Source organism: Thamnophis sirtalis, unplaced genomic scaffold (assembly GCF_051295495.1).
Source record: "Thamnophis sirtalis isolate CommonGarterSnake01/CBP01778 unplaced genomic scaffold, rThaSir2_p1.2 scaffold_9, whole genome shotgun sequence".
In the NCBI taxonomy this organism is placed as follows: domain Eukaryota; kingdom Metazoa; phylum Chordata; class Lepidosauria; order Squamata; family Natricidae; genus Thamnophis; species Thamnophis sirtalis.
The window spans coordinates 73,776,077-73,801,274 of record NW_028261389.1 but is presented as its reverse complement, the minus strand read 5'-3'; the positions used below and the strand labels follow the sequence as shown (position 1 = coordinate 73,801,274).

Sequence of the window (25,198 nt, the reverse complement as noted above, 5' to 3'; positions counted from 1 at the left end):
CTTATCCTCCCCTCTGGTGCTTTGGAGAATAGATTGACCCCCCTCTATTCTGTGACCACCACCCCTCCATAAATTATGCAAAAGAAGGAAAGGTGTTTAGAGAGCCGAAGTGGCGCAGGGGTTAAATGCAGCACTGCAGGCTACTTCAGCTGACTGCAGTTCTGCAGTTCGGCTGTTCAAATCTCACCGGCTCAGGGTTGACTCAGCCTTCCATCCTTCCGAGGTGGGTAAAATGAGGACCCGGATTGTTGTTGGGGGCGATATGCTGACTCTGTAAACCGCTTAGAGAGGGCTGAAAGCCCTATGAAGCGGTATATAAGTCTAACTGCTATTGCTATTGCTACCTGAGTGGTGCAAATGGGGGTGGAGCCTTCTTGGAAGTGCTGAAAGGACTGAGTTGTAGACAGGAGGTAGTTGATAGAATAGCATGGAATGGAATAACAGAGTTGAAAGGGACCTTGGAGGTCTTCTAGTCCAGTGTTTTTCAACCACTGTGCCGTAGCACACTAGTGTGCCGTGACATAGTGTAAGGTGTGCCGTGGGAGAATTACTTTATATATAGTCAATATAGGCACAGAGTTAATTTTTTTTAACATTTTCTAATGGTGGTGTGCCTCCTGATTTTTTTCATGAAAAAAGTGTGCCTTTGCACAAAAAAGGTTGAAAAACACTGTTCTAGTCCAACCCCCTAGTCCATCTTCTTTGTGGCAGCCCCTGAAATATTGGAAGACTTCTATCCTGTCACCCTTAGTCCTTCTTTTCATGAAACTAGGCATAACCCAATTCCAGCAACCATTCTTCCTATGTTTTAGCCTCCAGTCCCCTAATCATCTCTGTTGCTCTTCTCTGCGCTCTTTCTAGAGTCTCCGCATCTTCTTTACGTTGTATCCCTCCCCTTCTGTTGTGAGAGGGCTGTTCAATTTTGTCATAGATGGCTTCTTTGACCCCTCTTTCAAACCGGTGGTCCTCTCGTTCCAAAATGTGGACTTTGCTATCTTCAAAAGAGTGGGCTTTGTCTTTTAAATGCAAATGGACTGCTGAATCTTATCCTTGGCTGTCTGCAAGGAGTAACAATCCTTCCAGTCATCCCCATCCAGTCAGAACTGAAGATGTTTCTTGGATAAGAAGGGAAACGTCTTCAAAGGAAAAAAAATCAGAAAGTCCAGCTGCCGGTGGGGGGGGGGGGAAAGCATCTTGGGTTGAATACTTGAAGAGTATTTGGAGACTTCAACTGGTCCAGAATGCAGCTGCACGAGCGATTGTGGGTGCACCTCGGTACACCCACGTTACACCTATCCTCCGCGAGCTGCACTGGTTACCGATCGGTCTCCGGATACGCTTCAAAGTGCTAGTCGTAACTTATAAAGCCCTTCATGGTATTGGACCTGGGTACTTGAGAGACCGCCTGCTGCCAATTACCTCCCAAAGACCCGTCAGATCTCACAGGGTCGGCCTCCTCTGGGTTCTGTCCACCAGCCAATGCCATCTGGCTACCACCCGGGGGAGGGCCTTCTCTGTGGCAGCTCCGGCCCTTTGGAACGAACTCCCCGTGGAGATTCGGACCCTCACCTCTCTCCAGGCCTTCCGGAAAGCGGTCAAAACCTGGCTGTGCTGGTAGGCCTGGGGTTGACGAGTTCCCCTCCTCTCTCGACCTGTGTGGCTGTGTGATTCTTGGTTATTTTAATCACTTGTATTGTGTTCTATGTTCCCTTTCCCCCCCTCCTTGAGTTGTTCGCCGCCCTGAGTCCCTCCCGGGAAAGGGCGGCATACAAATAAAATAAATCTAAATCTAATCTAAATCTTTGGGACAACCATGATGTGGATGATTGACAATCTCCACCGACATCTCTAGGCTTCCTTTTTCAAGTCGCCGCAACTTTAATTTCGCAAGTTGGAATTCCAATGAAACGTGATTCGGTTGAAAGCTGAAAGGGAAGCTATTTGTTTATAAATAAACAAAGGCCAAGTTTCCCCCATGGACCTGATTTGGAATCTCGTCCTGTGCAAGTCTGGGAAAAAAAAAACCTCCCCGGGGAGGGGGGCAGCGACTCTCTGCCAAGGGCAGACGGGAAGGGTGTTTGTCCTGGTGAAGCCACCCCCACCTCCCACTCTTCTCTGAGAGCCCTTCTCGGAACGGTTGACCACGAGGATGCCACAATGGTTGTAAGGGTGAAAAATGGTCATAAGTCACTTTTTTTCAGGGCTGTTGTAACTTGAAGACTGCCTGTAAAGTGTTCTGTCCTGTTCTGCTCTGCTCTGGGTCGTTCTGTTCTGTTCGATTGGGGTGGCTACCCTGTGATCGTAGTGAGAGTAACAGAATGGAATGGAGCTGGAAGGGCGCGCATGGGCACATCACAGTCAGCTGGCCTTTGTGCATGCGGCAGTGCCAGAAATGGGAAGAGCTGATCTTTCATTTCCCAGCGTGAGCACTTGCTGGAAGTTAGAGGAAGACTTGCTTGTGCATGAGTGTGCCAGAAACTAAAAGTTCATTTCCTCTCCTCTCCTCTCCTCTCCTCTCCTCTCCTCTCCTCTTCCCTTCCCTTCCCTTCCCTATTCTATTCTATTCTATTCTATTCCCTATTCTATTCCATTCCATTCCCTATCCTGTCCTGTCCTATCCTATCCTATCCCATTCCATTCCTTATTCTATTCTATTCTATTCTATTCCATTCCCTATTCCATTCCATTCCCTATTCCATTCCATTCCCTATTCTATTCTATTCTATTCTATTCCATTCCCTATTCCATTCCATTCCCTATTCTATTCTATTCTATTCCATTCTCTATTCTATTCTATTCTATTCCATTCCATTCTCTATTCTATTCTATTCTCTATTCTCTATTCTCTATTCTCTATTCTCTATTCTCTATTCTCTATTCTCTATTCTCTATTCTCTATTCTCTATTCTCTATTCTCTATTCTCTATTCTCTATTCTCTATATTCTATTCTATTCTATTATATTCTATTCCATTCCATTCCCTTCCCTATTCCATTCCATTCCCTATTCTATTCCATTCCATTCTCTATTCTATTCTATTCTATTCTCTATTCTCTATTCTCCATTCTCTATTCTCTATATTCTATTCTATTCTATTCTATTCTATTCCATTCCATTCCCTATTCCATTCCATTCCCTATTCTATTCTATTCCATTCCATTCCATTCTCTATTCTATTCTATTCTCTATTCTCCATTCTCCATTCTCCATTCTCCATTCTCTATTCTCTATATTCTATTCTATTCCATTCCATTCCCTATTCCATTCCATTCCCTATTCTACTCTATTCCATTCCATTCTCTATTCTATTCTATTCTCTATTCTCTATTCTCTATTCTCTATTCTCTATTCTCTATTCTCTATTCTCTATTCTCCATTCTCCATTCTCTGTTCTATTCTATTCCATTCCCTTCCCTATTCCATTCCATTCCCTATTCTATTCTATTCTATTCTATTCTATTCTATTCTATTCTATTCTATTCTATTCTATTCTATTCTATTCTATTCTATTCCTATTCCTATTCCTATTCCTATTGCCGTATGCCCTGGTTTGTTTCTTTTCCCAGAATAAATTTCCCTTCCTTATTCAAGGCGTTGGTTTAGTGTGTTCAGAAATCCCTCAAAACAGTCACCTTAGTTCTAGATTGGATCTAATCTTCTACATTCTTAAGAAAATCAACTCTTGGATCCGGTCCTAGTATAGAAATGTACGATAACCAGGATCCTTTTATTTACAGCTGACGCAAAGGAAAACCGTTCGGTTGTTTCGTCCTTGCAGGTGTGTGTGTGTGTCCGGTGACGAAACCTCTCGGGAGCGGCGGGGGGAGTGGGGGGGATGATGGAGGCGCCGCACATTAGCCGAATATTGCTTCCCACCCCCTTAGCTGTGACCGGGTGGACCGATCGCGCCGGATCTGGGCTGCAAAACATCGGATCCTTCACGGGCATTTCGGTAAAACAAGAGTGGAAGTTTCCGGTCTCTCTTTGCTGCCATCTCAAAGTTACCCAGAATTTTACAAGGGGGCGGGGGCGGAGGGGGAATTGGGAATTTTTGCAAACTTTTTCTTCCCTCTAATGATTACGCTTCTGGGATGTAAGGAGGAATAGAATAGGATAGGATAGGAATGGAATAGGAATAGGAATAGAATGGGAATAGGGGGAATGGAATTAAATGGAATGGAACAGAATAGAAAATGTGGAATGGAATAGAATAGAATAGATGAAATGGAATTGAATGGAATGGAACAGAATAGAAAATGTGGAATGGAGTGGAATGGAATAGAATGGAATGGAATAGAATGGAATGGAATAGAATGGAATGGAATAGAATAGAATAGATGAAATGGAATTAAATGGAATGGAACAGAATAGAAAATGTGGAATGGAGTGGAATGGAATGGAATAGAATGGAATGGAATAGAATAGAATAGAATAGAATAGAATAGATGAAATGGAATTAAATGGAATGGAACAGAATAGAAAATGTGGAATGGAGTGGAATGGAATAGAATAGAATGGAATGGAATAGAATGGAATGGAATAGAATAGATGAAATGGAATGGAATAGAATGGAATGGAATGGAATGGAATGGAATAGAATGGAATGGAATAGAATGGAATGGAATGGAATGGAATGGAATAGAATAGATGAAATGGAATAGAATGGAATGGAATAGAATGGAATGGAATAGAATGGAATGGAATAGAATGGAATGGAATAAAATAGAATAGAAGAGTCGGAAGGAACCTTGGAGGTCCTCTAGTCCAACCCCCTCCTCAGGCAGGAAACTCTACACCACTTCAGACAAATGGTTATCTTCTTAAAAACTCCCAATGGTGGAGCATTTTCAACCTCTGGAGGCAAGTTGTTCCACTGATTCTCAACTGTCAGGAAATTTCTCCTTAGTTCTAAGTTGCTTCTCTCCTTGATTAGTTTCCACCCATTGCTTCTTGTCCTGCCCTCAGGTGCCTTGGAGAATAGCTTGACTCCCTCTTCTTTGTGGCAGCCCTTGAGATGTTGGAAGACTGCTATCATGTCTCCCCTAGTCCTTCTTTTCATTCAACTAGACATACCCAGTTCCTGCAACCGAGGACTATTCCTAATTCTCAGATAACATTCTAGTAGGTTGGGAGAATTCTATTTTTTTTTGACCCAGTAAACCTAGGAAGTCTATTTTGGTCGGAAGATGGCATAGATCTTGGAGAAGTAAAATAAAGAATATCCCTGAAAGATTTCTTGCTCACTTGAAAAGCACGAATCTGCTCTGAGAAATGACTTTAAGGGACCTATTAAATGTATCTCCCTTGAATTAAGCATCAGAAACGTGACAAACGACAAAGGATCATCTTCATTTTTCAGAGTTTAATAGCGAAGTAATTGTAAAAAGAACCCCCTGCTTACATTAATGGCAATTGTCTACACGCGTCAGCAGTGAAGCCATTTAATATTCGCGGTGGCCCTTAGCGCAGTGTTTCTCAACCTTGGCAACTTGAAGATGTCTGGACTTCAAGTCCCAGAATTCCCCAGCCAGCGAATGCTGGCTGGGGAATTCTGGGAGTTGAAGTCCAGACATCTTCAAGTTGCCAAGGTTGAGAAACACTGCCTTAGCGGAGAAGGGAGCCGGAGTTGGGAGGTGAAAGGGAAGGTGCTGGATTAAGAGAGGGGGGGAGATCTGGGTTCTAATCCTCCACAGCCTGGGGGAGGATTCGCCCGGTGTTTGTCCCCAATCAATAATAGACCGACGCCTTGAAAAGCTCCCACGCGGGTTGATTTGGGTTGGCCGTCCTCATAATCTGTTTAAGAAACGGGTGGCTACTCGTGAAACAGGATAAATTCAAAATTTGCAAGTCAAGTTTAGTTACATCCTTTTTGAAAAAATTTCTCCAGGAAAAGGCGTTTGTGTGCCCGCAGGAGGTGAGTACGACCCAGCGTGGGGGGGTTCAACCATCTCAAGTGGTTTCAGGTTTTACCTCCACGAGGTTCGGGCAAAGTACCTAGCTCTCCTTTCTCTACGTCCCCCCCCTCCCTCGCAACAACATCCCTGTGAGGTGGCTCGGCCTGAGAGAAATTCCAAAGCCCTTCCTTGAGCTTGTGTGGCTGGCTGCGGGTGGACTTAGCCCTAGCTCTAACCACTAGGCGCCGCCACCTGTCTCTGGCTCAGGGGTTCACCCCCCCACCCTCTGTGGGGAAAGCGGTGCCTACCCCGCACGCTTTCTGCGAGATGTCAGCCTGGTTAGCAAAGCTAATAATGGCTAAGAAGGGAAAACAGACCCTGGATTATTCGGTCCGCGCTTCTGCACGTCTGAATGAAGCGGAACACCCAGGATGGTTCTTAAGAAGATGCAGCGTGGCTCTATTCGGCTCCCACCCCACGACGCCCCGGACCTGAACCCTCCTCCCTGCAAGGCGATGGCCGGGGCCGTTGATCTCACCCGAAGGGGCAGAGAGACCAGCCTCCGGAAGAAAAAGACGCGGAGATTTCTGGGGGGAAAGGAGACCCCGAGGTGAGCCCAGGGAGTGTAGCTGGTCCTGGAGCCGACAGCGAGAGAATCAGAGGGGCGGGAAACCCCTCGACGCTTCTGGGTGAGCGAACAGGGGTTGGGAGTGGGCTGCTCAGTCGGGCAGGATTACCCCCAGAGGGCGAATGCCAGATGTGTCCGATCCTCGATGCCCATGTTGCCCGGTTTTCCGTGTCCTTTCAGCTGACTGAAGACCCTCGGGCTGACAGCAAAGGCGCAGCGGCTCCGAGCGAGGCTGGCTTCTTAGGAGCCGGGCGATCCTCCTGCCCCGGAGGGGAAGCAGCCTTTGCTCGGCCTCCGTCCCACGGCTACCCATGCCACGAGTCTCTCGCTCCCCCCTCAACTCCACCCATGGCCACCCGGCACGGTCAGCAAGGGGTTAACGCTGCGCGCTTTAGCCCGCGCGGGTTCCTTATAGTTCTAGCCGCGCAGCTCCTGCCCGAGGCGCAGAGGCTCCTCTCTTTCGCCGGGCGCGGGGCTTCCCTCCGCCCCTTCCTCCCTTTTCATGCCGCCCCCAACCCCGGCCAGGCTCCCCACCGCGGATGCCAGGCTCGCTTCTCCCGCGGTAAGCCCCCTCCCCAAAAAGCCGGTCGGTTGGGGAGGGGATTCCAAGCGCTGGGCCACGAGGTGGGGAATAGAGGGTCTGTGGGGAAGGGAGGTGATCGGGGGTCTGTGGGGGAGGGAGGGGGAGGGGGAGGAAGGGAAGGGTAGGGAGGGGGTCTGTAGGCGAAGGGAGGGGGTATGGGGGGGAAGGGAGGGGTCTCGCGGGGGATGGGAGGCGCCTATCCCCCCGCCCCTCCTTCAACCTGGCGCCGGAGGGCGGGGGGCGCGCTCGTCCCTCTCGGCTCCTACGCTCGGCTTCCAGGGAGCGCGGCTGGCAGGCGTGAGTCGGTGAGCGGCGGGTCCCGGGCAGCGAAGGGGGCCTCGCCCGGCCCGCCAGCCCCCGGTTGAGTCTCAGGCGGGGCGCGCGGGGGGCGCTCCAGGCTTCGCGGGACTCCAGGTAACTCAGTTTCAAACTCCCCCGCCTACTCCTCCCTCCGTCCCCTGCCCCAGCAGGGGTCTCCCCCTCCGAGAGGCGGGAAGGCGACCTCCGCTTGGATTGCTCCCTCTCCCCCCCCCCCAGTCCCGGCGCGGGCGAAGAAAGTCGGGCCAAGTTTTCCAACTGGGGGGGGGGGAGAAAGAGGAGGACCGTGGAGGGCTTTATCCAAGCCGGGAGGGGTTGGAAAACCCCTCTCGGGAAGGGAAGGGCAGAGAGCCCACCGCGCTGTTCTCTCTACAGGACCATTAGGGGTAGGGGGGGAGGTGGGAGGCAGAATGCAGCGGCTCTTTGGTGCTGTAGACTCGGATCCCGCGGTAGAAACAGGTGCGGCGTGGAACAAGGACCGGCGCTTGGGGCTTTGGAGGGGGGTGGTCGTCCTTCGTGGTGGTGGCGCGTGGAAATGAGGGCGGGGAGGGGACCAAGGCAGGTCCAAGGAAATGAGTTCAAAGGGATGGGGGGGGAGACCCCACTCTAACGCTTTCCCTCCGGGCGCTGTAAGGGTTTAGGATGGGGTCGCTTGCGCGAATTGGGTTGGGGGGGGGTCGTGCGAAGGCCAAAAAATGGAGGAGATTCTACAGTAAAAAAAAACACTCATCCCCACCGCCATCCCTGCTTGAAGAGTCAAGACGATCCCTGAAGCCGCCGGGCGGAAAAAAAACGTCCAGCTTTGGATAGCTGGAAGTGAGTTTTCTTAGGATCCCGCAGGCTGCCGCGAAGTTGCACCTCCTGGAAGAGCCCAAAGGAGCGCGCAAAGAACCAAACCCACTTTGCGCGCGGGAGTTTAAGCGGCGCCGCCCTCCTCCTCCTCCTCCTCTCCTCCTCTCCTCCTCCTTCCCCTTCCATCTTCACTTTCTAGGTGGAGCTTTGGGGCGGGGGGGGGAAAGGGGTAGGCGAGGGGAGGGCACTTTCACCTCCTCCAATCCCTTCCTCCTCCTCTCCACCTGGAAAACCGCAGTCACCAAGGCGAAACCGTTCCGAGAAGTTGCCCGTCCTGCGTTCTGCAGCCCCCCCCCCCACCTTAAGGGCGCAAGCTGGAGCCGACAGGGACTTTGCATGGGAAAACGGTCCCCCGAAGGCTGTTTGGGGAGGGGGGACCGCCGCCCTGCTGGAAAGTTATGGCTGAGAGTCGGAGGTGGAGATGAGAAAGGCAGCGGAGGCTCCGGGTAAGCTTTTCCGCCTTTTGCGCTGAATCCTTCAAACAAAGCGCTCCGGGTTGAGCTCGCCGCGCGGGGAAGGGGGAGTGGGGCAGGGCCGTCTTAACGGCATTGTGGGCCCTGGGCAAAGCAGTCCCCTCGGGCCCTTTAAGATTAGGAATAAAAGTGTAAATGGTAGATAAAATTAAACATCCGTCTGTCTGTCTGTCTGTCTGTCTGTCTGTCTGTCTGTCTGTCTGTCTGTCTATCTATCTATCTATCTATCTATCTATCTATCTATCTATCTCTTCTATCTTATCTTATCATATCATATATATATATATATATATATATATATATATATATATATATATATATATATATATATATATATATATATATATATATATATATATATATATATATATATCTTTCTATCTCTTTCTGATCCCGTCTTTCTTTTCTTTCTTTCCTTTCTTTCTCTCTTTCTTTTTATCTATCTATCTATCTATCTATCTATCTATCTCTCTATCTATCTTACCTTACCTTATCTTATATATCTTTCTATCTTTCTATCTCTTTCTGAACCCTTCTTTCTTTCTTTTCTTCCTTTCTTTTCTTTCTTTCCTTCCTTCCTTCCTATCTATCTATCTATCTATCTATCTATCTATCTATCTATCTATCTATCTATCTATCTCAATTACTCTGTGTTAATTTCTATTAATGCATGTTAGTATTAATTTAAAAGAATACAGCAAAGTGTAATAATAACGTTGCTGTATTTATATAAGGGGCATTGAAGGGTTAACATATACAGATTAGTAGGGAGCCCCTATACTAGTGGGGTCACGGGCAAGTGCCCAGCAGGCCCATGCGTTAAGACAACCCTGGGGAGGGGGGCGGGTACCTGCGGAATCCTTGCTGCCGGTGAGAGTAGTGGGAGGGGGGGGAAGACATTTATCCCACCCCACCCCGCGGGCCTTTTCTCTGTCTCCGGCCAGTCTCTCTCTCTCTCTCTTTTTGCGCCTCAATCCCGTGGAAAACAGAGAAAGTGTGTGCGCGCGTGTGTGTGTGTGTGTGAGAGAGTGAGTGACATTGCTGGAAGCGATTTTGCGGATATTTTTTCTTCTTTTAAGCATGCCTTCCAGGCCGTGAGTGCCGGTGTGGGGTGGGGAGCAGGGAGGCTTGATTTATTTTCCCCGGAGAGCTCCAAAAAAATGCTGCAGAATTCCCCTCGGGATTCGAACCCGCGTGGCTCCAAATCTTAGAAGGCGCCGGGAGAGGGGTGTGTGTGAAGGCGAGCCGAATTGAGATGGGCTCTCCGCGTGGAAAACAGGTGGCTCCCTACTCCTCTTCCTCCGCGAGTCACGGGGAGTCTCTTTTGTTCCTATGCGGTGGAAATGCTTTAGATTTTTTTTTAAAATTTTGAACGAGGTGAGCTCGCGTTTCAAGAGAGGAATCCTCTGGGCAGACGAGAGTGCCAGTTCCTGGTAGCTATTTTCGTAGAAACGCCCCGTGTGGAAAGAGGTTGTCTGGCCTCTCAGCTTGACTTTAAGGATTAAGACAAACTTCATGTTTAATGAAGGGCTTGGGGGGGGGGGGTAGATTCTCTCTCAACTTGGAGCTCTGGTGGGACAGACAGAAGTGAGGGAGACGCAAAAGGTTTTGGGTGTGAATCTTCCAGACAGGAAACGGTGGGTCTGCTTGGAGCCGAAGAGTGTCAGATGGCATCATTTTGAGCCTCGGCTCCCGTGGCTACCTTGGTTTTAATTCTTAACCATAGCCAAGAGAGAAAGAGGGATCAGCTGTCAAGCGCAGGAAATCCAGGCAGTTCAGATGAACTTATTGTAGGCTAATGCTCTCTACAAGAATCTGAGCTACTAAAGGTCAAAGCAAATTGGAAGTGGGTAAGAGAATGGGATTCAAGGTGGGTTTATGGTGGGCTAATGCTCTCTACAAGAATCTGAGCTACTAAAGGTCAAAGCAAATTGATAGTGGGTAAGAGAATGGAATTCAAGGTGTGTTGGACCAAGATCTCTAGTGGGCAGATGGAGGAACACACTTGATCCCTCCCTCTGGTTCAGCCTGGTCATTTCCTACATTGGTTCCATTTCAGTTGCTGTTGGCCAAGTTTGGTAGGGAGAAGGGAGAGCCATCCCTGGACATCCCAGCATATGAGTTGATGAAGGCCATTCTCAGTAGACAATCTGACTGCTTTTCTTTAGACCAGGGGTTGGCAACGTTAAACACTCAAAGGGCCACAAAGGTCCTTACCGGAAACCTTATCAATTGTGGAGCCGACTGATGACAGGGAGCCGCAGCAGAGAGATGAAACAGCCACATGCGGCTCCAGAGCCATGGGTTGCTGACTCCTACTTTAAACAAATATTTGGGGGAAATTATACTCTTGTGTCCATTTTGGGCAGGTTGCTCTGTTGTGTTTTGAGGTGTGTGACGTAAACCTGAGCCCTGACAATATTACAGGGGTGTTGCTCATAATGCTGATGAAAGTCTTCCGATTGGAAAATGAAAGCCCATGTTGCGTGGTTATTGTTGTTGTTGAGGTTCACAGCATTGTTGTTGTTGTTGAGGATTGGTGTGCGACACTGAGCTTCTTGGCTGTATGTTAAGAGCGTAAGGGCCCTCCTGCTCTTTTCGGCTTTTTGACCATTGCTTCATTTTAAGGACAGTCCATGCTTTGGAAATCTGGTGCAAATAACCGGAAACGAGAGTAGAGTTTAAAGCACTAAAAGTTTATTCCATGTTGCCTATGCAACAAGAATCTGATCTATTAACGGTCAGCGCTAAATTGGAGCCAGATAAGAGCCAATGGACTTTAAGGATGGAGGAGTTGCTGGATTTGGGGTTCTTGTGGGAACGCAATGATCCCAAACTGATGATGCGTTTAACCCCACTCCAAATCTCAGCCTGCTTGATTCCTACATCTCTGTCTCTCTGCGTCAGCTCAGTTCAATTGAATCCCTTTTTAGAGTGAGGGTCAGGCAAATGGGGGGGTGGAGATTCTTTATCCCATCAATTTTATTTTTGAATTACTACTGGAGAGTTTTGCTTTCCTTCTGCCAAAATAAATGCTTTTTTTGGGGGGGGTGGAGAAATGGGTTAGAGTGATCTAATAGGAGGCTGTACATTCTACAAAGTGGATTGTCCGTTTGGCTGAAAGGTTTTCTATTTTCTTCAAATGGTGCCCATTGCGATTTTTAGCCTTCTAGAACAGGGATCAGCAACCCGTGGCTCTGGAGCCGCATGTGGCTCTTTCCTCCCTCTGCTGCGGCTCCCTGTTGCCGGTCAGCTCCACAATTGATAGGGCTTTCGGTTAGGACAGGTAGAGGAAAACGGATGCCGTGCTAGGAGGAGACTCTATGGTTGGGGGGAATCGGATGTCTGGTCGATAGAGGAAAAAGGACGCTGCACTAGGAGGAGACTCTATGGTTGGGGGGGACTGGACTTATGGTCAGCTCCAGAATTAAAGGGGGGGTTCTGGTTAGGACCTTTGTGGCTCTTTGAGCGTTTAAGGTTGCTGACCCCTGTTATCGAATGAAATTGACTAGAAAACAAAGAGTGTAGAAAGCAGGTCAGAGTAATTGACTTCATCCAGTACCTATTCCGTTCCCTGCAAAGAAGGAAATACTTTTTTATTCAGGGTCTCACCACAGTTGAGTTTGGGCAGGACCCAAATCATAGGGGCACACCAGATGCTTCCATTAGCGTGTAGTAACTCATCAGCCCACAACCATTGGGGCATCAGGGACTGGTTCCGTGGAGAGAGGGTTTTTTCATGGACCAGAGTCGGTGTGCTTTTGCGTGCTATGGGCATCCAACAGATGGGGCTTCACTTGTTGGCGCAGTCCAGTTTCTGGCATGGTGCTGTCCGGTGCCGATCCATAGACTGGATTGGTTGGGAACCACTTCTGTAAATCATCCCGCCCTGTGGTGAAAGTCATTTTTTAAACTACCATTTCTGTGGCGTGGCTTGGTGGGCATGGCAGGGGAAGGATTCTGCAAAATCCCCATTCCCTCCCCACTCCTGGGGGAAAGGATACTGCAAAATCCCCATTCCCTCCCCACTCCTGGGGGAAAGGATACTGCAAAATCCCCATTCCCTTACCATTCCTGGGAGAAAGGATACTGCAAAATCCCCATTCCCTCCCCACTCCTGGGGGAAAGGATACTGCAAAATCCCCATTCCCTCCCCACTCCTGGGAGAAAGGATACTGCAAAATCCCCATTCCCTTACCATTCCTGGGGGAAAGGATACTGCAAAATCCCCATTCCCTCCCCACTCCTGGGGGAAAGGATACTGCAAAATCCCCATTCCCTCCCCACTCCTGGGAGAAAGGATACTGCAAAATCCCCATTCCCTCCCCACTCCTGGGGGAAAGGATACTGCAAAATCCCCACTCCCTCCATACTCCTGGGGGAAAGGATACTGCAAAATCCACATTCCCTCCCTACTCTTAGGGGAAAGGATACTGCAAAATCCCCATTCCCTCCTTACTCCTAGGGAAAGGATATTGCAAAAGTTTGATACCCCTAATTTAAAGAAATCTGAATGATGGGGTCCAGGAGGAAAGTCTTCTCTGCCTTTACTCCCACTGTCTGGGTTTTTGTCCCTTCAGAGGTGAAGTGGAGCCCCACTCTTGACCTTTGCAAAGGAATTTGAAGATCTGGTCAACTCATATGGGGCTCACTGATCCAGCATACAATCCTTGGGATGTTTGGTACCCTAACAGCCTTCCTCCCCCCCTTTATCTTCTAACCAATCCTATTCTTATTTTGATCTGGCTTTCTTTTTGGTTCATTACATTTTTAGGTGGGGTTTAAGCTGTTTTTAACGGTACATCACCCAGAGTCATTCTGGGAGCAAGATGGGTAGTATTTAAATGTCCTAGGTCTGGGAGGAAATGCAGAAAAACAGTGGACCTAAAGCTTTTAGTTGTTGATGATATCAGAAGCCGAAGGGAGCTCCAGTAGAATTAGCAGGGTATCACAGAAGACACACACCAGGGCTGCCACAATAATATCATCTTCCTCTTTTAACAACCCTATAATCCCTTGCGAGATGGAGCCTGGGCAACTGAATGGAACTAGCAGTGTTTTTACTGGCCGGATGCCCTTCCTGTCGCCAATGCAGAGCTTTGTTCAGCAGATATATATTCCCGTTGTGGCCAGAGAGAGAGAAATATTTGCCTCTACCTAGGATCGAACTCACAGCCTCCTGATTGTGAGGCGAGAGCTCCCCCTCTAGGCCACCACACCACTCGGCTGCCTCAATGCCATATTCCAGGTATAATGGCAAATGAACAGGACTAGTTTGCATTTCCTGTGTTCAGGCGAGGAGAGCATATCTTTCTCCTTCTGTCCTATCCACTTTTTACAGAGGATTGATTGAGAGTCTTTTAATTGTATCAACCAGCCCAAAAGAAAAGAAAAACAAGTATCTCTCCACCAGTATCAGCAACCGAATCAGCATAGAATACATGAACTCCAAGGTTAACTTCAGGCCAACAATTAAGTAAGCAATACCCCAATCAAGAAATTGCCAAAGGGTCAACAGTAAACAGCCAAGCCAAAGAATCTCTAAGATTATCCCCCACTCACACAGACAGAGCAAGGGACCAGAATATAAACTGACAGCAAACAGCACTCCTTGCCAGCACCGATGATGTTACCTAGTTGGGTAATGAAACGTCTGCAAGAGAGCACCAAGGACCCCACAGTCCTCCTCCTCCTCTTCCTCAAATCCTCCTCCCTTCTAGCACTGAGGATGTTACCTAGTTATGGTAATGAAACATCTGCAAGAAAACAAGCAAACACAGAGGGCACCAAGGAGCCTTCAAATTGCATCCCTATTTGGCTTGGTGGTAGCAGTGCCTCAGATAGAAAGCCCATCTAGAAAGTGGTGAGGCTTTCAGAGGGCTCCTGGGGGCTTGGGAGCACAGAAATGAGTGAGAAACAGGTCATTTTTTTGCTCATTTGTGCCCCCCCAACCCCCAGGAGCACTCTACAAGTCTCCTAAAGGCTATGCATGCCCCCTTTTTTGACAAAAAATGGGCCTTTTTTCGTGAAAAATGGGCCGGTTTTGGGAGGTCTGCAGAGTGCAAAACCTTTTTTAAAAAAATTTGCCTCTTCAAAATCTTGGTGTATCTTATACTCCAAAAAATACGGTACCTGTGTTATATTCTTGTACAATGCCTAATTCTTAATTCCTACCTGCAAATTACTTGCATCAAAGGCATCTGGCGGTATGACATCAGTATATGAAATTTCTCAATCGCCTTATTCGAGAATGGAATATAGATTATAATTATAGGGAACTTCTGAGCCAAGGAAAAGCTTTTTCAATCGGAGCTTTAGCAAGAAGGGACTCACATATTATCTTTAACACAAGCACAACTCTGTCTTAAGAGTGGATGTCTGCAGCAAAGGCTTATTGCTTGTAGTATCAGAGGTATCTGCATTGATTGGCAGGTGAATATTACTAATTATTTTCTTGTACTCTCACCATGCGACATGTTCCCTTCCTAGATGTGGTGGAGGAATATGGCTGAAAACTGGTAACCAGAAAGTGTGGGTAGATCTTAGTGTGTCAGATAGGATGCACATAGTGTGATTCAGCTATGTGTCCGGGTTCCAAATAGCATACAAAATTAAATCAGAGTCCGAGGCAAAGGATTCCTCAAAGTTCCAATTTATTAAGAGAGCCATGTTGGCACTTCTGGGAAAATCCGAATCTGAAAGCTTCCCCACCCAGTTGAAAGGTCAAGATCTTGCCCCCACTCCCATAAGTCAATCCCATGGTCCAATCTTTCACTGCCACAAAGATAGATTCCTCCCATCCAGATCCAGCCAGGTGCAGAGACAAAGAATGACCTTTGCTTTCTAAAAAGAATGTTCTTATGGCTACATATCACCCAACTCCATATAATTTCCCCTCCCATTTTCCCACAGTAGAAAGTGTGGCAGATCTGAAGCCTAAAAAGAAAAGGTCTGACAGGCAGCCTCCCCTCAGAAGAAAAGCGTGTCCTATAAAGAGAATAATGCAGAGGGTTAACATTTATTAACTAACCATCTCTACCCTCCACAGGGGGACCCTTTGGCTTTCAGGTCTGACACTGTGTGTCAATCAACTTGGGGCGGCTACTATTTCTCCAGACCAGATAAATAAGTCTTCGACTTACAACCACAATGGAGCCCTAAATTTTTGTGGCTAAGCGAGATAAAGGGCCCTCGGGCTACAGGTGTTGCCGGACATCATTGTCCCCCACATACTCGCTTCCACTTGCGCGCATGCTGGAGAATGGGGTGCCCAGCTAGGCTGATCAACCTGAGAGTGTGCATCACTGGAAAATAAGACCTAATGTGTTTTTTTAAGCAAAATAAATAAATAAATAAATAAATAAATAATACCTGGTCTTATTTTTGGGGAAACAGGGAAAGTGTGGAGGGTTGATCATAAGTCACTTTTTCCAGTGTCATTGTAACTTTGAATGTTCCTTAAAACGAATGGGTTTATTTATTTATTTATTTATTTATTTATTTATTTATTTATTTATTTATTTATTTATTTATTTATTTATTTATTTATTTATTTGTCTTGTATGCCGCCCACTCCCGGAGGACTCCGGGTGGCTCACAAAAGACAAGGGAAAGGGGGAAACGAGACAAAGGCAACATATTAAAAACAAAACCAACATTCACAATTTCTGTGGAGGTAGATGCTTCTCAGCTCCCCCCAGCCTGCTGGAACAGCCAGGACTTGGTAGCTTTGCGGAAGGCCGGGAGGGTAGTAAGGGTCCGGATCTCAACAGGGAGCTCGTTCCAGAGGGCCGGAGCTGCAACAGAGAAGGCTCTCCCCCGGGGAGTCGCCAGCCGACATTGGCTGGCAGATGGGATCCGGAGGAGACCCAACCTGTGAGATCTAATTGGTCTGAGAGACGTAATTGGCAGGAGGCGGTCTCTCAGGTACCCAGGTCCGATGCCATGTAGGGCTTTATAGGTAGCGACCAGCACCTTGAAGCGGATTCGGAGACTAATAGGTAGCCAGTGCAGCTCGCGGAGGATAGGTGTAACGTGGGTGTACCTTGCGCGGCTGCATTCTGGGCTAATTGTAAGTCGAGGACTAGCTACAGCGTTTTATTATACGCGTAGTGCTCGACGTGCGACTACAACTGAGCCCGAGGTTTCCGTGGTTGTGAGAATATGTCTTCAGTGATGTTTGTCCCCATTCTGCGACCTTTCTTGCCACCCTTGTCAAATGAATCACTGCAGTGTGTTAAGTGAGTGACATGGTTGTTAAGTGAATCAGGCTTTCCCATGGACTCTGGGATACAGCAATGGTCATAAATATGAGCGGTTTGCTGAATTTTGATCACCTGATCATGGGGAGGCTACAAAGGCCATCACAGTGGGAAAAAGAAAACCCCAGTCCTAAGTCTCATTTTTCAGGAATCATCACCAAACGAACTGTTGTAAGTCAAGGACTAATGGTATGTCCCCCTCTTGAGTTTCGATTCATTGGGGCAGTGATTGGGCAAGAGGAGAGAGCTGGCTGTTAGGTTCTCAGAAACAAGAATAATAGGACATTGTACGGATGGATAGGGACTAGGTGGCGCAGTGGCTCAGTGACTAAGACGCTGAGCTTGTTGATCAGAAAAGTCGGCAGTTCGGCGGTTCGAATCCCTAGTGCCGCGTAATGGAGTGAGCTCCTGTTGCTTGTCCCAGCTTCTGCCAACCTAGCAGTTCAAAAGCACATATAAAATGCAAGTCGAAAAATAGGAACCACCTTTGGTGGGAAGGTAACAGCGTTCCGTGCTCCTTTGGCGTTGAATCCTGCTGGCCACATTACTATGGAGACGTCTTTGGACAACGCTGGCTCTTTGGCTTTGAAACGGAGATGTGCATCGCTCCCTAGAGTCGGGAACGACTAGCACATATGTACGAGGGGAACCTTTACCTTTATGGATGGACAGTTGGTGGCTACAGGCCACAACGTTGATTTGAGCGCTGATCAGGAAAGTCACTCACTGAAACGAGAGTTGAGTTTTCTGCTCTGGCTTTCAACTGGCAGGTGTCTGGTTTGAGAACCAAACTGTCACATACTTTAACAAGGTCAGAGCCCTCTTCCAATCCACAAATGTTTTATAATCCTGTTCAGCCTGTTCTGATTGTTCTTTCGGGACTTTTGAGAAGTGCTTCCAATTCCTGAAGAACCTGATTGACTGCAAGGTGCTAAAGTCGGGGTGATTATGCCGAAGGAGAAAGTGTGTGAGCTTGCAATGAGTGTGCATCGAGCGGTGTGTGTGTGTGTGTGTGTGTGTGTCATTGGTTGCGTTGCCCAGCTGGGAGCAAGAGGGTGACCCAATTATCCTGAGATAATTAGGCTGGCAGCAGAGGTATATTGTTCTGGCAAAGCGTGAACACGCTCTGTTTGCGTATCTGATTGGGAAAGTGGAGACATGTTCCCAAGATGGTATCTTAGATAGGCTGTACCAGAACTCTGCACTGAATGCAGACATTTTCCGCCAGGGATTAATGCCTTCTCACAGTCTGTCGTGCAATTGGAAACTGTGCTTCAGAAAAAAAAAAGGGGGGGCCATGTTGCAAACTGAGGCCAAAGAGAGAAGAAAAGGAGCTTTGAACATAGAACTTAGAATAATGGAAGGGACCTTGGAGGTCTTCTAGTCCAGGGGTCACCAACCTTTCGGACCTCAGGGACAATTAAATCCATAATTTTAAATCCCACGGACCACTAATAGGAACTGCTCGGTGGGCATGGCTAGATGGTCATGTGACTGGGTGGGCATCACCAACTTGATGTCACTCGCACCAAGGGGCACGTTGCCGGTCTCTACTCGCCCCTCCCCTCCCAGCCACCCCTCATTCACATCCAGCAAAATCTTTCAAGGGAGGATTTACAGTCACAGACCACATCTGGCTTGGAGAGCTGCCAGGACGATATCTGCAACACTTGGCAAGGAGTCTCAGAGAGTCACGAACCAATGAAGTGAACTAATTGTCATCTGCAAGCTCCACTCCCCTTTTGCTCCTCTTTTATTCCCTCTGGGAGGGATCATTCATTGACCACCTGTGGCCTTACTCCCAAGTCGACCCCTGTTCTTTAGCTGTTCCCTTCGTCCGGCAACTCTACGCATGTGCACACTGGGAACAGGTTCTCGCAGTTCGTCTGCCCCACTGATGTCTGACTCTGAAGGCAGCTGATAACTGGCATATGGCTCTGGCCCCCGATCTGCCTCCGACACAGATCCCTCATCAGAGCCTTTCCCAGACTCCAGGACTGGCCCATGTACCTCCCCAACCTCCTCCCTGTCCGAATCTGTTGCCAGCTTTGCTGGCTGCTGACGGGCCACAACAACCACATAGAGCAGACTCAAGGCCCACAGGCATCAGATCTGGCCCGTGGGGCCGTCCTGGTCTACCAGTGCGAAGAGGAAAGATCAGGTCAACGTAGCTTCCGCCCGGTCTACTTAATGAGAAGAGGAAACATGCCAGCCGTTTGGGGAGTGGCATCAAGCTGGCCACGTCTGCCCACTCAGCCATCCCCACCCATCCCCACCCCAAGGTCAACCACAGCCCTGATGTGTCTCTCAATGAAATTGAGTTTGACACTCAATTTGCCTACCACCTAGGGTATCGGCCAAGAATTCTGCCTATTTGTAGCTCCATCTGGCTTCCTTGATGGGGTAATGAGAGCATTAGCATCTACGTAGCCGAGATGTTGATGAGATTTAGTCTGGATCCATGCCGGTTTGGCCTCTGCATTCTGACTCTTGGCTGCTCACTTACCTGTCCCTCCGGGGCTCAGTTTTCATGCATCAGCATCTCCATCTATGCTAATGTGCCAAGGTTCAAACCAAGGGGCAAGGAAGCCAATCAGTTAGTCAAAAGCTAGTGCAGAGTACTTAAAACAGACATTCTTGACCTCAAACTCCAGAGTAAACTCAAGTGAAAAGGGTCAGCAGCAGTGGTGGGTTTCAAAAAAATTTCGAACCTACTCTGTGGGTGTGGCCTCCTTTGTGGGAGTGGCTTGCCGGCCATGTGACCTGGTGAGAGTGGCTTGCCGGCCATGTGTTTTTTTTCTTTCTTTCTTTCTTTCTTTCTTTCTTTCTTTCTTTCTTTCTTTCTTTCTTTCTTTCTTTCTTTCTTTCTTTCTTTCTCTCACTCACTCTCTCTCTTTCCTTTTGTCTCTCTGTCCCTTTTTCCTTTTTTTCTTTCATCTCTCTCACTTTTTCTTTTTTCTTTTTTCTTTATTTCTTTCTTCCTTTCTTTCTCGTTCTCTCTCTGTGTGAGTCTGTCTGTCTATCTGTCTCTCTCTGTGTGTGTCTTTGTGTCAGTGGTGGGTTTCAAAATTTTTTGGAACCTCTTCTGTAGGTGTAGCCTGCTTTCCGGGTCCACTGGTGGAACCTCTTCTAACCGGTTCGGTAGATTTGACGAACCGGTTCTACTGAACTGGTGCGAATTGGTAGGAACTCACCTCTGGTCAGCAGGCCAAGTTGTCTACCTAAAAGTTAATTTTCCAGAAATATACGTATGAGTCCTTGCCTAGAGAACTTCCTTGCATCGATGGCTTCTCTCCCATCCCTTCCGACAGTCCTGCTCAGAACGTTGAGAATATTTGAGGGCTGGCGCAGAGAAGAGGAGGGTCAACCTATTTTCCCAAAGCACCAGAAGGCAAAACAAAGAAGCTATGGATGGAAATTAATCAAGGAGAGAAGCAACCTAGGAGTAAGGAGAAACTTCCTAACAGTGAGAACCATCAGCCAGTGGAATGGCTTGCTTTCAGAGGTTGTGGGTGCTCCATCACTGGAGGCTTTCAAGAAGAGACTGGACAGTCATTTGTCCGGAATGACATAGGGTCTCTTGATCAAGCTGGACTAGAAGACCTCCAAGGTCCCTTCCATCTCTGTTATTCTATGTTCTTACATTTGATGTATAAAGACTTTTAGATGCTACTCTCATGGTGGGGTTTTCCATAGCTTGTTCCTTCATCTCTTGATCCTTTGTCTTCCAAACCAGAAGCAGCATCAGTATCTATGAATTTGGGCCTTTGCTTCAGTTTCAGGGCCATAATTGCCCAAATCTGAGAACCAAGAATTTTGTGTGTGTGTGCGTGCGTGCGTGTGTGTGTAACTGCTAGATTCAAATACTGTTCGATCAAACTCACCAATTGCTTTAATTCATCTATCTAGGCTGCAAAAAATCTGAAAGGGAGAGATAGAATTTCCTATCTTTGTTGCTATTTAGTGGGCACTTGGATTAATGCGACTCAGATCTGTTATCCTTTCTTCCTTCAGTTCCAGATTTCTCCCTATTTCTTCTTCTTAAGGAAGATTTGGCTAAAGGCAGGTTGTAGAGTAGGACTGGAGTTGGCAGAGTTCAAGAATATCTGCATGAGTATTGAGAGTAGACGGGGACTAGATGATCACCTGGAGACCTAGGTTATATGAAAGAAAGAAAGAAAGGGAAAGAAAGAAAGAAAGAAAGAAAGAGAAAGAGAGAGAAAGAAAGAGAGAGAGAAAGAAAGAAAGAGAGAAAGAGAAAGAGAAGAAAGGAAAAAGAAAGAAGAGAAACAAAAAAGGAAGGAAGGAAGGAAGGAAGGAAGGGAGGGAGGGAGGAAGGTAGGTAAACTAAGATAAATTTCTGTGAGTTACCTAAAAGTGCCAGAAATCTTCAAACAGGGAAAACCATGTTGTCAGAGTTTTGGCAGTGTGACTAGCTTAGCAATAACGAGCAATAACGCAGCACACAGAGCCTTAAGACAATTAACAGTGGTTTACTTACAACTATATACAGGCAAACACATGCAGAAGAGAAAATCCCTTACCATTCACTACAGACACAAGGAGAGCACTGAATACATGCCGAGAAGAAGAAAGAACACCATCTTATAGTGACTTATATGTAGACTAGTGTGGCCCTCCCATCAGAGTCTTAAAAGGGTTATGCCATAGCTGCAATGAATCAACCTTATTTCATCAGCAAAACCTTCAGCTTACCAATTACATCTTACAGTCTTACATTAGTTGGCAGCTATTAAATCCTCAGGACCTTGACACAGGTCATGTGAAGAATGTACTTAGTGGAACATAGCAACCTCCTTGTAATCCAGCATTTGGTTTCTGAAGGTCACCAGTGAGTGAGTCATTTCTGAGTATTCACAAGTACATTCAGAGCCCGATAACAGACTTATCTTTTTCTCCAAAGTCGGGAAGCGAACTATCCTATTTTGAAGATAAATGGTTAGGTGGAAGTAATACATTTCTCTGGAGCAAAAACTGTGTGTCCCCATCAGGTAAACATAGCAATGTCAACTTTGGATATTGTACTCTACCCTTGTTGGGGGCTATTGCTCAAGCCTAGGAAAACTCTTGCTGGTGGCACAACATTTCCCTTTCTCCTTTCTCCTTTCTTTTCCTTTCTTTTCCTTTCTTTTCCTTTCTTTGCTTTTCCTTCTTCCCTTTCCCTTCCCTTACTTCCCTTCTTTTCCTTTCCTTTCCTTCCTATTTTCTTGCTTTCCTTCCTTTCCCTCTTTTCTTCCCTTTCTTTCCTTCCCCTCCCTTCCTTTCCCTTCCTTTCCTTTCTTTTCCTTCTTTTCCTTCCCTTCTTTTCTTTCTTTCTCTTCCTTCCCTTCTTTCCCTTCCTTCCCTTCCTCTTTTCTTCCTTTACCTTCCCTTCCTTTCCTTTCCCTTCCTCTCCTTCTTTCCTTTCAATTCCCTTCCTTTCCTTATTTCTCTTCCTTTCCTTCTTTCCTTTCCTTCCATTTCCTTCCGCTTCCCTTCTCTTCCTCTCCTCATTTCTTCCTTTCCTTTCCCTTCCTTTCCTTTCTTTTCCTCTTTCCTTTCCTTTCTCTTCCCTTCATTTCCTTCTTTCTCTTTCTTTCCTTCTTTCCCTTCCTTTCCTTTCCTCCTTCCCTTCCCTTTCCTTCCCTTACCTTTCCATCCCTTCCTTATTTCTTTCTTTCCTTTCCTTAAGATACCTTATTAAATATACCTTATTGAAATCTGTGCAACTTCCTGGAACTTCCCAACTACATGAGACTTGACATCATCAAAATTAACAATTCAATATCATGTTAAGTCACTAATAAGCCAACTACACTACAGTATAGCTTAGTTTCTCATGAAACTTTCTCTCCTCTTGTCACATAGTCCCATCCGCAAGTTAATTTGCAAACGATTAAAATACTCTCAGATCATCACTATATATGCATGCTCTCTTCTCATGAAAAAGTTATAATCTAGAAATTCTTTGCATCTTTACAATGCTTGAAGAACCAGGGAAAACCAAGTTTTTATGTGAGGGATGCTTCCTGCAAAATATGTTATAACTGGGTACCAACAGCGGAGCATAAAAAGAATCAGACCACCTTTAAAGACAGTTGGCAATTTGTGTCCTGTTGAGTCATCATTTGAGATATATTTCGTATCTCCTTTCCTTTCCTTTCCTTTCCTTTCTTCTCCTCCCCTCCCCCTCCCCTTCCCTTTATATAAGTCACTGTAACGTTCCCGTGGTTCGCCCATGAGGCCAATGTTGAGAAAAGACAGGACACGAACTTTCTCAAGATGGAGCGACCCAGATTGGGTTCTGAGAGCCCCTTTTATTGAGATAGGACAAAGGCAGGAGGAGCAATAGCATGTGAGTAAAAACAGCCTGTAAAAGTACAATTTCTAATCTACTGCTCAGTCTATATATGGTCAAATCCTGGGCGTCATTGGTAGGGCACATCTCAGGATGTTATGTTATGCACTATCAGGATGTTATGGGGTTTTAGGAGTTTGTTTTCTCCTGTGTGGTTCAGCGTGACTCTGCATGCCCTAGTATGAACTGGACAATGGGTGACACACACCTACACAAGGAACTATATTACAACAAGTCACTATTTTCAGTTGTAACTTTGAATTGTCACAAAATGAACTGTTGTGAGTTGAGGACTACCTATACTACACGTTGTCCTTGACTTACAACAGTTCACTTAAGTTTCAAAGTTACAACATTCCCAGTGTGTGGGAATGTTCAAAGTTCCCAGTGTGCGCATGCGCAGAGTTGCCAGGAGAAGGGAACAGCTAAGGAACAAGGGTCAACTTGGGAATAAGGCCACAGGTGGATGGTGAATGGCCCCTCCCAGAGGGAATAAAAGAAGAGCAAAAGGGGAGTGGAGTTTGCAGGAGACCATTAGTTCATTCCTGCATTCTTGCCAAGTATTGTGGCGCCTGAAAGATATCGGCCTGGCCACTCTCCGAGCCTGATAAAAGTCAGTAATTGTGAACTATCTTTAAGGAGTGTGGGCCGGGACTTTGCTGGAGAGGAATTCACCTCTTTGTAAATGAAATAAAAGGGGTTTATCGGGATGAGGACTCAGCTCCATGCTGCTGGGGTAGCCTAAGTCAGAACAATATTAGAGAGATAGATATATGATTATTTTATGTAGAACATTTCTGTTTTGCTGTAGGGAGCAAAGTTTCGTGTCTATAATTACAACTGGAGAGAAGCCACGAATGACTTTCTCCCAGCTGTTGTTTGTTTGTTTGTTTGTTTATATGAGTTAATGCCCTTCTGCCATACAAAAGGTCATGTCATTGATATCCCGCTCTGAAGCGTAGATCTCTCTCTCTCTTGAGTTTCCACCACTACGTGGGACTCAAATCTTACGCATCGGACCTCGTTGGCTCTTTTGTTTGTAATCTGCTGAGGTTCCAGATCATCTAGAACAGAGGTTTACAAACTTGGCAATGAGTAGACGTCAACTCCCAGAATTCCTCAGCCAGCAAACTGCCCTCAGCCATGCTGGGGTTGAATTGGCTGGCTGATGAGAGCTGGAAGTTGAAACCATCCTTACTGGGGAATTCTGGGATATGAAGTCCACAGACGCCTTGGGGAAGTATACTTGGGTTCTAGAACGGGACTCTCCAAACTTGGCAACTTTAAGCCTTGTAGACTTCAACTCCCAGAATTCCTCAGCCAGCCAACTCCCTTCAGCCATCTTGGTGGGGGGAGTTGGCTTTCTGAGGGGAGTTGGAAGTTGAAACTATGCTTACTGGGGAATTCTGGGACATGAAGTCCACATACGCCATGTGAAAGTATACTTGGGTTCTAGACCAGGTCTCTCGAAACTGGGCAACTTTAAGCCTTGTAGACTTCAACTCCCAGAATTCCCCAGTCAGCATGGTTTCAACTTCTCACTTCCTTCAGTCAGCCAATTCCCCCCAGTATAGCTGAGGGGAGTTAGCTGGCTGAGGAATTCTGGGAATTGAAGTCTACAAGTCTTTAAGTTTAGAGACCCCACATCTAGAACCCAAGTATACTTCCATGCTGCACCTGTGGACTTCAACTCCCAGAATTCCCCAGCCAGCATGGGTTCAACTTCCAACTCCCCTCATCCATCCAGCATGATTGGCTGAGGAATTCTGGGAGTTGAAGTCTACAAGGCTTAAAGTTGCCAAGTTGGGAGACCCCAGATCTAGAACACAGG

At 46.9% G+C, this 25,198-nt stretch overlaps 1 protein-coding gene across 2 annotated transcripts in view; it reads left to right on the top strand.

Annotated features, from left to right (window-relative positions):
* Positions 1-7,391: 7,391 nt before the first annotated feature.
* The window catches only part of NTF3 (neurotrophin 3), an 82,098-nt gene continuing 64,291 nt past the window's right edge, over positions 7,392-25,198 (top strand). Inside the window, exon 1 of one of the 2 annotated variants that reach the window (XM_087722263.1) lies at positions 7,392-7,519. Coding sequence is in view for 1 of the 2 variants with exons in the window: in XM_087722262.1 (XP_087578388.1) it covers positions 8,697-8,721 (25 nt within the window). In the remaining variant the exon portion in view is untranslated. Of the gene's footprint in view, positions 7,520-8,538; positions 8,722-25,198 lie in introns of those variants that run through there. The other variant, XM_087722262.1, reaches the window with a different exon arrangement.